Below are 17446 nucleotides of genomic sequence, written 5' to 3' on the forward strand. Positions count from 1 at the left end.
AAAACTCCAAAAATATGAGCACTCAAAGGGTTTGTGTATATCGGACCCCCACCCCATGAGTGTTTGAGGATTAAACAGTTTTACCTCATTATTCAGTTGTCACAAAGTTTGAGGTAGAATGTTACATTAGAATGTTCCACTGTCTGCCTTCCATTTTATTTTGTGTCTCTAGGTGTTTGGGATATGTGCAAATGATTTTAGAGGGATGTCCTTATCTAATCCCAAGGAAGTTTCAGAGATTGTTGTGTAGCTGTTCCCTCCAGTTGTTGATACTTCAGTTTTATTTTCTACTCTGTATTATGAATGCTAATGTCTGTGTTTGTCAGTTTCTCTTTTTTTATGACACTGAAGTTTTACAGTATATGTGTTATTCACAGTTCTTAAGGTTCGAGGTTGATAAATATTTTGGCTAGGTGTTGGGTGATCTGTCTTCTAACACTTGTATTCTTCTAGAATGAGGTTATTGGAATACCAGTGATGTGTTACAGCTGTTAGTTTTATACCTTAAACATTATGTACCAGGAACTGCTGGTGTTAGGCTCTGGTTTATTTTTTAGAGTGTGTGCCTTAGTTCAGGTTTTAATTACTAGGATGTAATGTTACTGCAAGTATGTCGATAAGAATCGTAGGTGGGCTAAAGAATTAATGTTATGATGTATTCTGCATGTTTTCAGGGGAAAATTGATAGATTTTCTATAGAAATATGATAGGCAAAAAAAATATGATAGGCAAATTCTAGTATGAAAAATATTTTCTCATCATGTGACCTTGTCTTTTATTTTGTGGGGAAAAAAATGTATTAGGGCAAGAACTTTTTAGCTTTGTGTTCCTAATTTCCTTGATAAGATTCTATTCCTCCATCTTAGAAGGGAGCTCTCTTTTCTCTTAGCCAAGATACATATGCTTTGAATTCCATTCCCTCTTAGTTTCTCAAGAGCTAGGTAAATTTTTATTATTCTACTATATGGTATTTTGTTGTTGTTGTTGTTTTGTTGTTGTTGTTGTTAAGTAGGCTCCATGCCCAGTATGGAGCCCAGTGCAGGGTATGAACTCACAACTGAGATCAAGGCTGAGCTCATAGCAAGAGTCAGATGCTTAACTGACTGAACCAACCAGGTGTCTCTCTACTGTACAGTGTTTTATTTATTTTTATTTTATTTTATTTAAATTCAACTTGCCAACATATAATATCCAGTGCTCATCACGTGCCATCCTTGATTATACAGTGTTTTAAACTTTCTAATGGTTCTTTGCAGCTTATAAACAAAGCCCTGTTTTCCAAAAACAAAAACAGATCTTCCCTTGATCCTATTTTCTATTTTTGTCTTATTCAAGGTAGGAATCTTGAGAATGTTCTATTAGTTTATTCTTTATGATGTTACAGTGTAACATCTGCCTCTTTACTCCTGAAACTATTCCTAATAAGCTTATCGGTGATCCCCCTAATTGCAGAATTCATGGATTTCTTCTTTGTGTTTTACTTTTCTGTTCCATTTAACATTGTTGGTCACTCTCATATCTTTGAGCTTATTTGATACTATAGTCACCCTATCTTTCCCAACTACTTTTCTGGGGGGGAGGGGTTGTTTAATAGTTCCTCTACCTAATGTGGGACTTGAACTCATGACCCCGAGATCAAGAGTTGCATGCTCTTCCGACTGAGCCAGCTGGGCACCCCTACCTTTCTGGGGTTTTTTTTTACCTCTTTTTTTCATCTGCTATTCATTAAATTATTTTTCATAGGATTTTGTTCTGCCCCCTTTTTGTTTTTCTATACAAGTGTATTGTTACATTTCATTCCTGCCCAGTTTAAATTCTTAATCTGTATAAAGGCTGATGGTTTCCAGACTCATATCAGCTTAACTCCTTAATTCTAGACCCTGTCTTTACGTGTATGTCCCAAGCAGTTCAAATTTAACACCTGTAAGACTGAATTGATCATCTTATGTTATCTTCCCAAGACAGTCAGCAAAAATACTGCTGTTCTTTCAACATTCTCTTACTCAGTTAATGACCCCCTCATTTTCTCAGTCCCTAAGGCAGAAAACTTGGAAACTGATCGCATTTCTACATCTAGTTGGTTACCAAGTCTATCTTCTAAATGCTTCTTGACTCTTTCAGCATCTATTCCATATACATTAATTCAGATGTTTAGTGCTGTATTTTGTGATTCCCAATCTTTAGTTTCACCTGCCCCTTTCATTCCTTTTCTAACTGCTGTATTACTTTTTCTCTTAATTTTTTCATACTAGTGATGTTTCACAGTGTATATGTCTAGTTAGTTAGATGGAAAAATCCTTTGTTTCTCTTAGTACCCATGAGACACATTCCAGTCTCTTTAAATGATATTCAGTGTTGGGGCACCTGGCTGGCTCTGTCAGTAGAGCATGTGACTTTTGCTCTTAGGGTTGTGACTTCAAGCCCCACATTGGACATGGAGCCTACTTTAAAAAAAAAAAAAATGGTATGCAGTGTTATTTATAATTTGGCCCCTACTTACTTCTTTAGTCTGAAGTTTTTACTGTAGTCTAGATCATAGTCACTCATCTCCTTGCTTATAGTCTTTAAACAAATCTTACTCCTCCTAGGCCCTTTCCTTTGCCTATCTTCCAGTCCAAGTTAGACATTGCTTCTCTTTCTTCTCATAGTATTTTTCTGTGCTAATCTCTGTTACAGTAGTTTATCACATTGTATTGTGATTTTTGTGGGCGCATAGACTTTATCTGCTTGAGGGAAGGACTTTATAATTCATCTTTGTGCCCCATCACTCAGTACCTAGTGCAGGATAGGTGTTTAGTAAGATTCATAATGAATGAATGGATAAAGACTTGTTTTTTCACTAATTTTCTATTGATTTGACTAGATGACAGAGCACGTAGATCTCCACGAAAACTCCCTACTTCATTAAAAAAAGGAGAAAGGAAATGGGCTCCACCAAAATTTCTGCCTCACAAATATGATGTGAAATTACAAAATGAAGATAAGGTTAGTTGGTACTTTATATTAAACCTTTTACATGTAGTAAATGTTATTTCAGAAAATATAGGGCTTGTTTTCTTGGAGAAAATGTGCTAAAGAAAAATGTGAATGAATGTGTTTCTACAAAAAATTCTGAGCAGTTTTCTAGTTTTTGTAATTATGACCTATGTAATTATGACCTTAAGTTAAATTGTATTTTTTCCCCCTAGGAGATAGCATGTTTTTTCTTTTAATATGAATTATTAGGGTATAGGAATAATTTACATTTGAGCTTCAAACTCAGTTTGAAAAATAAGAATCGATTCCCAGCAATTATACAGTTTCCCCAGGAAATAGCTCTTCCCTGTTAAAAATAAAGCAATTTGTAATACACTTAAACTCAGAAACTGAGTCAGTACTAATCAGTGCTTTTACAAGGAATCTGTGAAGCTACTAATCTAAAATAGTAAATACCTTTAAAATAGTGCTTTGTTATACTGATTTTAAGGTTTATATTGTTTTAATACATCCAGAGTCATGATATATATTTTTTCTTTAAAGATTTATTTATTTATTTTAGAAAGAGAGAGAGAGTGGGGTTGGGGGGGTAGGGGAGACAGAGGGAGAGGGAGAGAGAGGCCCAAGCCAACTCTATGCTGAGTACAGAGCCCAACATGGAGTTCAATCTCATGACCTTGAAATCACAACCTGAGCTGAAACCAACAGTCAGACGCTCAATCCACTGTGCCACCCAGGTGCCCCCAGATTCATGATATATCCTAAAATAAATGGGCAAGAATTTTTTTCTTAGTGGTGTATATAAAACAATGTGTTTTTCATTAATAGCATCTTAAGAGTCCATGAAATATGGCATATTATTTTCAGGTACTCTGTACCTGTATGTGTAAAATCTTATAATTAGAAAGAAGCAGAGTGGGCAGTTGGGTTGGAAGTCGGTTACACATTTGTCTTCCTGTTGAACTGTTTTATAGCAGAAACAGCTAAGTCCTAAGAAATCGAAGAGTTCTTTCAAAGTTCATGATTTAGTGTAAATGAGAGTGGGAAGGATTATAACCGAGATCTTTTGCTTCTTCGTAGTTTTGGGTTTTTTCCCCACCTCAGAATGTTGACAAGTCTTACTTGACCCCTTTTTTTTAAAGATTTTATTTTTAATCTCTATACCTAATATGGGGCTTGAACTTCCAACCCCAAGATCAAGCAACCCCAAGAGTTGCTCCTCCAACTGAGTCAGCCGGGCGCCCCCAGCATTTTGACTCACTTGTTTTTTTTTTTAATTTAATTTAATTTTATTTTTTTAAAATTTTATTTTATTTATTTATGATAGGCACACAGTGAGAGAGAGAGAGAGGCAGAGACATAGGCAGAGGGAGAAGCAGGCTCCATGCACCGGGAGCCCGACGTGGGATTCGATCCCGGGTCTCCAGGATCGCGCCCTGGGCCGAAGGCGGGCGCCAAACCGCTGCGCCACCCAGGGATCCCTTTGTTTTTATAGTTGATCTGAAGACATGGCTGGATTGTTAGGGTTTGTTTATATTTGAAAATTCGATGTTAAATATAGTTTTTCACTAATTTTTTTACTTAACCTTCAGCAAGATAACTAGGTAAAATATTATTACTAGAAAGTCTCAGCCACTTCCCTGATTATTACTTGTATTCCTTTTTTTTTCTTTAAGATTTTATTTATTTTAGAGTGAGAAAATGTGCGTGGGAGCAGGGAGATGGGCAGAGGGGGCAATAGAGGGACAAGCAGACTCTGCTGAGCTCAGAGTCTGATTTGGGACTAGATCTGATGACCCGGAGATCATGAGGTGAGTGGAAACCAAGAATCCAATGCTTAACTAACTGAGCCACTCAGGTGCCCCTCACTTCTATTTTTATCGATGAGTATAAATTGTTTTGTTCACATGTAGTAAATACAGGAAGATCGGATACAGGTAAGAAAAAAGATACCTCTTATTCCATACTCAGAGATGATAATTGGTAAATATAGATGTGGTTAATGCTGGTTAGCTTTTTTTTTTTTAAGGTTTAATTTTTTAATTATTTATTTATTTTAGAGAGGGGAGAATGTGGGCATGTTGTGGGGAGGGGCAGAGAGAGAACCTCAAGCTGACTCCCTACTGAGCACAGGGCCTGCCTTGCTGAAACCCAGAGTTGGATGCTTAACCAACTGAGCCAGCCAGGTGCCCCCTGGAGATTAGCTTTTAAGTGACTTTTAAAAATAGAGGTATACTAGGGACACCTCGGTGGCTCAGTGGTTGACTGCCTGCCTTTGGCTCAGAGCGTGATCCTGGTTCCAAGATTAAGTCCCACATCGGGCTCCCTGCAGGGAGTCTGCTTCCCGCTCTGCCTGTGTCTCTGCCTCTCTCCCTGTGTCTTTCATGAATGAATAGATAAAATATTTAAAATAAAGGAGTATTTTATATATACTGTTTTTAAACTTGCTTTTTTTCATTTACTATATGATGAAGATCTGTGATGTCATTAAATTTTTTTCTGAAACAGTATTTTCAGGTTGTAGGGTGTCTGATAGTCACCAGGGGGAGTTTATTAAAAATGTAGATTCCCACACTCTACTGCCAGAGGCACTTCTGATTCAGTAAGTTTGGAGCCTAATCATCTACATTTTAATAGCACTTTTAGATGATTCTAATAAATTTGTCCTGATTGAGAAACACTTTTCCCCTTGCTAAATATATTGTAGATAATATATTACATATAATTATATGTTTGTGTATATTATATATGTATAATGGTTGTATCCATTATATGGATGTATTTTAATTTAAAACAATGATTCCCTTACTGATACACCTTATGTAGTCCCCCCCCCTTTTTTTCCTTTTATAAGCAGTTGTTAATTATCCATTTACTTCCAAATTCGTATTAGAGGAATTGCTGGTTCAATGGGTATGCACATTTTTAGGACTCATACATACTGATAAATTGCCTAGGGATGTGTTTAATTTAATATTCTGTCTCTGAAAATTATTCTTTTTGTTTCATCTAGTTTATAGCCATATTTCATAGAGGGAATTACGATTTTTCTGGAGAGAACATAAATCTTTGTTTTCACTGGTTAATTGCTTTATACCCCAGTGGTAAGTTATTTATATTTGTTAACCTAGATCATCAGTAATGTGCCAGCAGACAGCTTGATTCGTACAGAACGCCCACCAAATAAAGAGATACTTCGATACTTTATACGGCATAACGCATTACGGGCTGGTACTGGTGAAAATGCACCATGGGTGGTAGAAGATGAATTGGTGAAGAAATATTCCCTGCCTAGCAAGTTCAGTGACTTTTTGCTTGATCCATACAAGGTAAGGTCACTATTAATTTTTAAACAGAAATAACACTGTTAGATGAGTTTGTTTTCTCTGTTGGTGGCTCCAATTAGATTTTGAACTCTCAAATCAGAAAATGGATTCAGAAATTTTCACATCTCTTTGTTTTATGTAGATGATGATGTGGGATTGGTATTGAATATCTCTCCTAGTTTGATTTATTTTTTACTATGGTTGCATAATTAAAAAATATATATGTAGGGCAGCCCTGGTGGCTCAGCGGTTTAGCGCTGCCTTCGGCCCAGGGTGTGATCCTGGAGACCCAGGATCGAGTCCCGCGTTGGGCTCCCTGCAGGGAGCCTGCTTCTCCCTCTGCCTGTGTCTCTGCCTCTCTCTCTCTCTCTCTCTCCTCTCTGTGCTTCTCATAAATAAATAAAATCTTAAAAAAAAAATATATGTATATGTATGCATATATATGCATGTATGCATATATGCATATCTATATGCGTATTATATGTGTGCGTATGTATATATATATGGTTTTTTGCCTCAGATTCTTCTTGGAATGAGGTATGGTATAAATAGAAAAAAGTATTTCTTAGATTGATTTCTAAGAATGAAAACTGAATTTGTTTCTTTTAAAAAAGATTTTATTTTTACTGAAGAGAGTGAGCGAGCACGAGCTGGGGGAGGGCAAGAGGGAGAAGGAGAAGCAGACTCCCCGCTGAGCAGGGAGCCTGTTGTTGATCCCAGGACTCTTAGATCATGACCCAAGCTGAAGGGAGGTACCTAACTGACTGAGCCACCCAGGCACCCTGAAAACTGAATTTGTATACAGATAAGATGATCAAACACCCCGGTATCCTTACAAAAGACTTGAAATGAGTATTACTTGTATGACAGATTAGTAGAAAATCTAGTATTTCCCTCTTGAGAATGTGTTGGGGTTTTTTTGGTTAATCAGCTCATTTGATCTTCAAAACATTTCTTATAAAGTAGTGTTGTGTTGGGGGTGTGTGTATATATAATCTTATTTTCCAGATGCAGGAGCTGAGGCTAGTCTAATTAGAACCAACAGAAAGTAAAATAAAAGCCAAGACAATTGCCTCAGATTTCTTACTGTCTTTTTCATCTCACGGTTTGTCCAATAAGATTTTTTTAATGTTGATTTTATTTGTGTCTTTGTAGCAAGTTGACGGATTTTGCATACCGATAGCTCATCTTGGTCTTAGGACCAGAATGGGACAGTGACAACAGAGCTGCTGATCCATTAAAACTAAGTCAGAGTTCCATGATTGTTTTGTTTTTAAGATTTTATTTATTTATTCATGAGAGACACAGAAAGAAAGGCAGAGACCTAGGCAGAGGGAGAAACAGGCTCCCTGTGGAGATGTGGGGCTCAATCACAGGACCCCAGGATCACAGCCTGAGCCAAAGGCAGATGTTCGCTCAACCACTGAGCCATCCAGGTGCCCTCATGATTGTTTTTCCGACCCTTTTTGTTTTGAAAAACTAAGCACATCTGGAGTCATACAATTAAATTAGTTCTATTATTTTAGGTTCATTTTGCTGACAAAAGTAATACTGAGAAATAATTTTACTTCTCTAACTAGTTTTATCACTTGTTTTCCTATTCTAGACCAGCATGATCAAGTTCTGTTCCTATGCTCTTTACATTTCTATTATTTGCATAAAAATAAACATTTAGAAATTAATTTGCTTTTTCTAGATTTAGGAGTAAAGTTTCTTTGGAACTATGGTAAACCTAAACTTTTTTATTTATTGAGGGGAAATTTTAAATCTTTGTCATTTCATTGTTAAAGAGTTTCGGAGCTGTGATAACAGCTTTCAGTGGATATAAGATTGTTCTCATTACTGTATGAAAATCCTATACAGAATCATCTCTGAATGAGTTTTAGACTCTTGGATCATTTGAGTCCTTAAATATTTTCCTCTCTTTTTAAATCTTCCACCTTTTATGTATTTTTGTTTAGTGATTCGAGTATATGAATAACATGAAAGAAAGACAAAGTTAAAAAAAAGAGGCTAAATAAGTATTATTTATGGGTAAAAGGTCTTTGTTATTTATGGGTAAACGGCTTATTAAAACAAAAAAGCTGATACACATTTTTTGTAGGAGCCAGAGACTAGAATTCCAGGAACTTGGATCCCAAGAAGCAGTTTCTGAAGAAATCCTCTACTCTGAAATTTTCTAATGAGGGCTTAAGATACTAACTTAATGGGATTTGGCTATAATCAAGATAGAGACTAGGAAGTATAAGCTTGTTTGGATTAAAGTGGTATAAGAAGACTGTGTTTTTGCTTAAACTTCTGTAAAATACCAGTCTACACAATATTTCTTATTCTCCAATACTGTTTGACATTGTTTTGTCTCCTGAGTTTTGTATAGGAGTTGTGTTTTTCCTGTTTGTAGTTTTCTTAAAGAACTTAGAGTAGCTCAGGACCTAATATAATATAGTAAAGACACAGATAAGAAGACCATAAAACAATGTTCTGGATTCTTTCCTTAGCTAAAGGAAATTTTAAGTAGTGTGTTGAGGATTCAAGTTGGTCACATATTATCTGCCTATCCCAAAGGCAAAACGTTTAAAAATTTTTTCTCTTTGATTTTCATAGAATTTCACGTTCTACTAGGCTGCCAAATGCAGCTACTGTGGAGAGAGAGGAGACCTGGAGAGGAAGCAAGTTCTGAGCAGTAGTTTAAGGAAAGGACTGATGGGGAGCTTAGGTGGGAGAGTGGAAAGTTATTTAGAGATTTGGAAGTTGGAGTGTTATCTGAGTAGGACCTGATAGGATGAGAGTGTGTTTGTTGTCCTATAAACTCTAGAACAGGGATCCCTGGGTGGCGCAGCGGTTTGGCGCCTGCCTTTGGCCCAGGGCGCGATCCTGGAGACCCAGGATCGAATCCCACATCGGGCTCCCGGTGCATGGAGCCTGCTTCTCCATCTGCCTGTGTCTCTGCCTCTCTCTCTCTCTCTGTGTGTGACTATCATAAATAAATAAAAATTAAAAAAAAAACCTCTAGAACATAAATTACTTGAATATATAAGAACTATCTTACTCATTTTATATTCTGTGATCTTTAGCATAGATGTAATAGGTATGTGGCTAGTGAATTCATCTCTATAAGAGGTACCATTTATTGAGAAAAATGCAACTGCCAATTGAGTTTAGAGATAATGACTTGGGAGAATGATTTTTTTTCTTTTTTTTTTTTTGAGAATGATTTACAAGGAATTTGATAATGGTCATCTAAGATGGAATCTGCCATTTTGGCCCCATTGCCTTTGGTATAATACATTGCAGCTCTAGTGTTTTGTTACTCAGTCCACAATGTTTGAACTCTTATTTCAGGGTAATATATCCTAGTAGGGTAGCTTTTGGATAGAGATGTAACAACTAAATAACTATTTTAGACTTTTGGAATCCTGGCATAATTTGGACTGACTTAAATAGGGTTTTTAATAAATTTTATTTATTTATTCTGAAATAATTTCATACAGAAAATTACTATGAAGAATTTTTTCTGTACACCTTCAAGTGAATTCCTCAGATGTTAACATTTACCACATTTGTTTTATTATTTTCTTTCTTACACAAATTTTCTTTTGAGTCATTGAGAATACCCTTGAATATGTGCTTCCTAAAGACAAGAATATGTCTTTCTTTCTTTCTTTTTCTTTCTTTCTTTCTTTCTTTTCTTTCTTTCTTTCTTTCTTTCTTTCTTTCTCTTTCTTTCTTTCTTTCTTTCTTTCTTTCTTTTTTCTTTTCTTTCTTTTTTCTTTTCTTTCTTTCTTTCTTTCTTTCTTTCTTTCTTTCTTTCTTTCTTTCTTTCTTTCTTTCTTCTTTCTCCCTTTCTTTTTTTCTTTCTTTTCTTTTCTTTTTCTAAAAGATTTTGTTTATTAACTTATTGGAGAGAGAGTGAGCATGAGCAAGAGGAGGAATAGAAGGAGAGAGAGAATCCCAAGCAGACTCCAGGCTGAGCGTGGAGCCTGTCTCATGACATTGAGATCATGACCTGAGTCTAACCCAAGAGTCAGATGCTTAACTGACTGAGCCATTCAGGTGCTAAAGACAGCGGTATTTTCTAACATAGCTATTGTACAGTTGGTGAAGTCAGAAGATTAGCTTTGAAGCAATACTATTATCTGCGGTCCTTACACAAATTTTGAAAATTGTTCCAATACTGTCCTCTTAGCCAAAAAGATATGTATATATTTTTAAAAATATTTATTTATTCATGAGAGACAGAGAGAGGCAGAGACATAGGCATAGGGAGAAGCAGGCTCCCTGCAGGGAGCCCAATGCGGGACTCCATCCTGGATCCTGGGATCACGCCCTGAGCCGAAGGCAGGTGCCCAGCCACTGAGCACCCAGGCATCCTTTAGTTTGTTTGTTTGTTTGTTTGTTTGTTTTTTTAAGATTTATTTATTCATGAGAGACACAGAGAGAGGCACAGGTAAAGGGAGAAGCAGGCTCCATGCAGGGAGCTCGATGTGGGACTCAATCCCAGATCCCGGGATCACGCCCTGAGCCAAAGGCAGACGCTCAAACCATTGAGCCACCCAGGTGTCCCCCTTGGTTTGGTTTTAATAGGATCCAGTGCAGTTATGTTTCCTTGTCTTGTGACTTGTTAGGAAACTGAGGTCTCTTGTGATCTGGAGCCATCTTTCCCCTTTGTTTTTCAAGAACCTTGATGTTGTTTAAGAATACAAGCTGATCGTTTTTGTGTGATGCTTCTCAATTTGTGGCTGTTTCCACATGATTATTTTCAGGCTGTGGATTTTGGGTAGAAGTACCACAGAATTGTTGTGTTCTTAGTGAAGCATATCAGAAGGCATGTGATGTAATTTTGTCTCATTACTAATGATGTTAATTATTACATATCTTGAAAGATGTTTATCTCTTCTAATTAATGTTTTAAATAAGTGTTCATGGTTTTAAATTATTTCTTTAAATTTGCCTCTTGAATTTTATTTATGAGCTAGAGACTAGAGCAGAAGCACTTAAAAAATAAATTGTTAACTTTAAAAACACTTAAAACCATTTTATGGTAACGTATTTTGTATATTTGCTGATAAAGATATCTGGAGATTGAGGCAAGCTCACTGTGAATGTTGCCTTAAAACTCCTACCATGGCTCCTTAGGTGAAGGAGAAGAGTGAAGAATCAGAATATAGATTGCTAAAGTTTTCCAATTCATGGTTTTTGCTGCTTACTGTTAAGTTAAATTTAGCATCTGAATGAGCCACTATAAATAAAGTTTCTTCATTTTTATCTTATTAGATTTTCTTATTTGTGTTGGTGGTTTGTTTGAGGTGACAGGGAACCAGGTATGGAATTGTATACACCATTTTTCAAGTTGCTGAGTCATTCGTAAATACTTCGTTCCTGTTTAGCATTTAGGGAAGGGCCTTTGCCTAAAGCTACATACAATACTGCTATTTCAATGTCCATTCTTTTTTCCCTCCCTGTACACTACTTAAGTAGATAATCCCCCATTATGCTGAATGGGGGATAGGGGAAACCCTTAGCACATAAGTGGTTTTATACTTTTTCAGATCCCCCTGAGCAGCCATGCTGGCTCCCATTTGGCTGTGACTGCCCAGCATGCCCTATGCTGAGATGATCCAGTTACTGAAGGACTGCTCAAGCAGGGAGCTGGCCTGTTGGGAGGGGGTTGGGTGAGTTAATTTTTTTCATTTTTAAGAAAAAAAAATTACATGGTATGGTTTGGCAAGAAAACCACACGCCTTGTAAACAAAAATGGGGTGGTTGGACCCTCAAATGGCTAAGCCATCCCAGCCTTTTCTTCTCACATCATTGCTGGAAAATATAGTGCTGCTAAGTAGAAGAAAATTAAAGAACCTTATGATAATTTGAGTGACTTTTTAAATAGAAAAAGAATCAGTAAATTAAGAAGTGGCCTAATTATAATAGCCTCTATTAAAAGACTCTATTAACATAGTCTCATACTACTACTTTTTAGTGATAAATTTCATTTTGAAATGACTTTAAAGATAGCCGGTTATCCTCAGCATTAGAAGTATCAGTAGCTGGTTACCCTCAGCATTAGAACTATCAACCTGTGTGGTCTATACTCTGAAGATTTTCCAAGGCTAGTTGAAGAAGATGGTTAACTTTTGGAAGGCACTTACTGTATGTCTTTGATTCCTGCCAGGGTAGTTTTGGGCCTTTTTCTGTGATTTGTAGGGTGGTCTCTGAAACACTGTTCTCTTTGGAGTATTGCTACCATTACTGTCCATCAGGAGAGCTCATGTAAGTCATCTTTGCTTACTCATTTTAGCATTTTGAAACGTAATTCTGGGGAAACAGAACTAGGAAATTCTGCTTCTAGGGAAAGTATCCCCCTGAGTTACGGTTAGATACTGTTTATATTCCGTCAACTATGAAACTTTTTGTTAGCAGATATTGAGGACGATAATTGGGGAACAAAAATAGCTAGCTGGAGGACAGTAGTCTGTAATTGCCTGTAGTCCTTAAGAGGCAGATTGGCCTTTGAATTTAGAGGCTTGGCCAGGAGAAAGATGTTAGGTATGGCCTACTTGTTTGTTGCAGACCATATTTCTCCTCCTCGTGCTGCCTTGGTTCTATAAGTCTGTCTGTTGGATGATTATATCTGTACTGTTTAAATTTTATTTGGCATTGCTGTACTGCTTATTAAATTTTACCATATCTGTTTGGTTATGCCCGTCAAGAGTGTAGGTGTTCCTCCGTATCCTCTCTGGGATTTCTTTCACTGTAGCACTTCCCTTGCCTTTTTCAAAGGGCTCACTGTTTTATCTTCGATGGTCTGTAGCTGCTTCCTTGCTTGCAGGTCCTCTCATACTGGCCTGTCTTACCCGCTGCCTCCCATCTTCTGTGTAATTCAGCCTTCTCACCCAGAAACCTCAAGTTAGGTTCGTCTCCAAGTGCCCTCTGTGCTTAGTTGCTTTTGGTAACAAAAACCACATATTCCAGAGGTTATCTAGTCTCCCTCCTACTCACTTGAATTTTTGTAAAAATGGCTCTGCTTTTTCATTGCTTGGTTAGTATTTCATTTAGCCTGTAGTTTAGGTATTTTCTTTGTAATTACATTCTTAAAAATTTCAAAATCAGCACTTGGGTTGTTTTGTGGTTTTTTTTTTTTTAAATACACACTTAAACAGAAACAGTGGTATTATGACAAGTTGACTAGGTTCTAGCCTATTAACTAATTCTCTCTGAGGGGATCAAGGTGGAGGATTGAGGGGGCAGGAGATAACGTGTCCAGAGGAGAGTGAAGTGAATGGACTAAGGGACAATATGTCATTACTGGATGGCATTCAGGACACCTTTGAGGTAACTGGTTCTGTTTTTAAAGTAAGACCACACATTGTCTTTGCGTCTTTTATTCCAGTCATGGGTAAGCTAAACATGTGCAGGCCAAAAGTAGCTTGGTATGATAGAGCAGGAAAGGCATTGGGACTGTAGATTTCTGCGAGATTGATTCTATCAACAGACTGGAATTTAATGTGAGTAAAAGGGACAAGAGAGTGTGGGGGAAAGTGTGATAGAATTAATGGACTTAAGGCCCTGATGGGATTGGAGGATTGCAGAGTTGGGCTACTAGAGGGAATGAATTTGAAGGATATGAGGGGATGCTGAAAGAAGAGATGTAGGGGCATCTCGGTGGCTCTGTGGTTGAGCAGCTGCCTTCGGCTCAGGTCATGATTCCCCCGGGGTGCTGGGATCAAGTCCTGCATCAGGCTCTCCGCAGGGAGCCTGCTTCTTCCTCTGCCTGTGTCTCTGCCCCTCTCTCTGTGTGTGTCTCATGAATAAGTAAATCTTAAAAAAAAAACAAAGCATGTGAGATTGAGAATATAGGGAATTTAAAATTAATAACATTCATGGGAATGAGTTCTTGATGGGCGGGAAGAAAACAAAGGGAAGTTTGAGGAACCAGAGCTCGTGGCACATGGGCTCCCTGTTTGTGAGCAGTGATTTTTTTGTTGTTGTTGTGTTACTTTTAATAAAATATGCTTCTGCATTTAGACCAAAAAAAAAAATAAAACCTTAAATAGTGTACTTTCTGCTTGGTGCTACCAGTTGAAACAGGTTTAAATGCTAAGAAATCCAGAGTAATTATTAACTCCTTAGATGTTGCCATTATCTAGATCAGGCATTTAGTCTGGGATCCACGAATACACTCTAAAGTTGTATGAATAATTTTTGTATGTTGCTTCTGGAGAAAGGGTTCACAGATTTCATTTAAGTTTTTAAGAATTGCTAGCACTGTATATTAACAAAATTAGTTACATAGCATAAATGTCTAATTACAGAGTATGGATTATTAAGTCTGGGTATCAAGAGAATTTTGTATTGATGTGGCCAAAACATTAGCTAACACTCATCTTTGTTTCTTCAGGGATGTAGTGTCTGTGGACAGAAATGAATATGTAGCTTTACCTGGCTCGCTGGGCAAAGGGCCTATATGATGCTTAAATATTGCTTCTTTAAATTAGTTTTTAAAATTAATTTTGCTGTTATTCTTAAATTCTAGTACATGACTCTTAACCCTTCTACTAAGAGGAAGAATACTGGATCCCCAGATAGGAAGCCCTCAAAAAAATCTAAGACAGACAACTCTTCTCTGAATTCACCACTAAATCCCAAGTTATGGTGTCATGTACACTTGAAGAAATCGTTGAATGGCTCGCCACTCAAAGTGAAGAACTCCAAGAATTCCAGATCTCCAGAAGAACATTTAGAAGAAGTGATGAAGATGATGTCACCCAATAAGCTGCATGCTAACTTTCACATTCCTAAGAAGGGCCCACCTGCCAAGAAATCGGGAAAGCACAGTGATAAACCTTTGAAAGCAAAGGGCAGAAGTAAAGGCATCCTTAATGGACAGAAATCTACAGGTAATTCCAAATCTCCCAAAAAGGGTTTGAAGACTCCTAAAACCAAAATGAAGCAGATGACTTTGTTGGATATGGCCAAAGGCACTCAGAAGATGACACGAGCCCCACGGAACTCTGGGGGTACAGCCAGGTCCTCTAGTAAACCACATAAACATTTGCCTCCTGCTGCCCTACACCTTATTGCCTACTACAAAGAAAACAAAGACAGGGAGGATAAGAAGAGTGCCCTGTCCTGTGTTATCTCCAAAACGGCTCGTCTTCTCTCTAGTGAAGATAGAGCTCGCCTCCCAGAAGAGCTGCGAAGTATTGTTCAAAAACGCTTTGAGCTTCTAGAGCACAAAAAACGGTGGGCCTCTATGTCTGAAGAGCAACGCAAAGAATATTTGAAAAAGAAACGAGAGGAGCTGAAAGAAAAGTTGAAGGAGAAAGCCAAGGAGCGGAGAGAGAAAGAAATGCTTGAGAAACTAGAAAAACAGAAGAGGTACGAGGACCAAGAATTAACTGGCAAAAGCCTTCCAGCATTTAGATTGGTGGATACCCCTGAGGGGCTGCCCAACACGCTCTTTGGGGATGTGGCCATGGTGGTGGAGTTCTTGAGCTGTTACTCGGGGCTACTCTTACCAGATGCTCAGTATCCCATTACTGCTGTGTCCCTCATGGAAGCCTTGAGTGCAGAAAAAGGCGGCTTTTTATACCTGAATAGAGTGTTGGTCATCCTCTTACAGACCTTATTACAGGACGAAATAGCAGAAGACTATGGTGAATTGGGAATGAAGCTGTCAGAAATCCCGCTGACTCTCCATTCTGTTTCAGAGCTGGTGCGGCTCTGCTTGCGCAGATCTGATGTTCAGGAAGAAAGTGAGGGCTCTGACACAGATGACAATAAAGATTCAGCACCATTTGAGGACAATGAAGTACAAGATGAGTTCCTAGAGAAGCTAGAGACTTCGGAGTTTTTTGAACTAACATCAGAAGAGAAGCTCCAGATCTTGACAGCACTTTGCCACCGCATCCTCATGACGTACTCCGTGCAGGACCACATGGAAACCAGACAGCAGATGTCTGCAGAGCTATGGAAAGAACGGCTTGCTGTACTGAAGGAAGAGAATGATAAGAAGAGAGCAGAGAAACAGAAAAGGAAAGAAATGGAAGCCAGAAACAAGGAAAATGGAAAAGAGGAGAATGGGCTAGGCAAACCTGATAGGAAAAAAGAGGTGGTGAAGTTTGAGCCCCAGGTAGACCTGGGAGCCGAAGATATGATCAGTGCCGTGAAGAGCAGGCGGCTGCTTGCCATCCAGGCCAAGAAGGAACGTGAAATCCAGGAGAGAGAGATGAAAGGTAAAATCTTGTGTTGAGAGCAGAAAAGAAACCCTTTAGAAGATAGTAGAAGGAAGGAAATTGCCGAGCTAATGGTAGAGGCTCTATTTGTCATAACTCTTCTATGTTATTTCTGTGTGCGGTAGGCTAGACCCCACTGGGTATGTACCTATTACTCCAGTGGGAGTGTGCAGCCTGCCCTTCTGCAAATGATGGTTTAACTTGGATTAATGTGACAGGGGCATCTTCGCTGCATCTAGTGAAGGACCAAATTCACAAATAGATACAGTGGAAAGCACATAGGACTTGAGAATTGCTGGTCTGGTTTCAAACCCTACCTCTGACTTAACTGTATTACTTTGGGCAAGTTACTTATCCATGCCTCACTATTCTCCTGTGCTTGTTGTTAAGAATGTTTTATTTTTTTTTTAATTTTTATTTATTTATTTTTTAAGAATGTTTTAACAATTGAATGACAAGGTATTTGAAGCCCTCAGCAGTTGCCAACTCATATTAATCTTTCCTTTATCATAGATGTAAGAATATAAAATTTGGGGGCTTTGATAGCACCATCAAATCTGAACATTTTTTAAAAAAGATTTATTTATTTAAGGGAGAGTATAAAGGGGAGGGGTAGTGGGAGAGGGAGAGAGAAACTCAGACTCCATGCTGAGTGCAGAGCTGTGTGGGGGCTTCATCTCAAAACCCTGAGATCATAACTTGAGCCAAAACCAAGGGCTGGATGCTTGACCGACTGATTGTACCACCCAGGTGCCCCAAATCTGAACATTTTTAGACAGCTTTAATAGTTCATATATGTACAACTTGTCTATTTATAACATATAACACCTTGTTTTTTTTAATATATTCACAGATGTGTGTAACTTTTGTTACAATTTTAGAACATATTCATCTCAAAAGGAAACCCTCGAC

At 37.9% G+C, this 17446-nt stretch overlaps 1 protein-coding gene across 1 annotated transcript in view; it reads left to right on the forward strand.

Annotated features, from left to right (window-relative positions):
• Positions 1-17446, forward strand: part of BAZ1B (bromodomain adjacent to zinc finger domain 1B) — a 68490-nt gene that overhangs the window by 19680 nt on the left and 31364 nt on the right. Inside the window, exons 5-7 of the mRNA XM_025425828.3 lie at positions 2864-2985; positions 6108-6305; positions 14833-16534. Of these exons, the coding sequence (XP_025281613.3) occupies positions 2864-2985; positions 6108-6305; positions 14833-16534 (2022 nt within the window). The remainder of the gene's footprint in view (positions 1-2863; positions 2986-6107; positions 6306-14832; positions 16535-17446) is intronic.

The sequence above is a fragment of the Canis lupus genome, chromosome 6, assembly GCF_003254725.2.
Source record: "Canis lupus dingo isolate Sandy chromosome 6, ASM325472v2, whole genome shotgun sequence".
NCBI classification, from domain to species: Eukaryota; Metazoa; Chordata; class Mammalia; order Carnivora; family Canidae; genus Canis; species Canis lupus.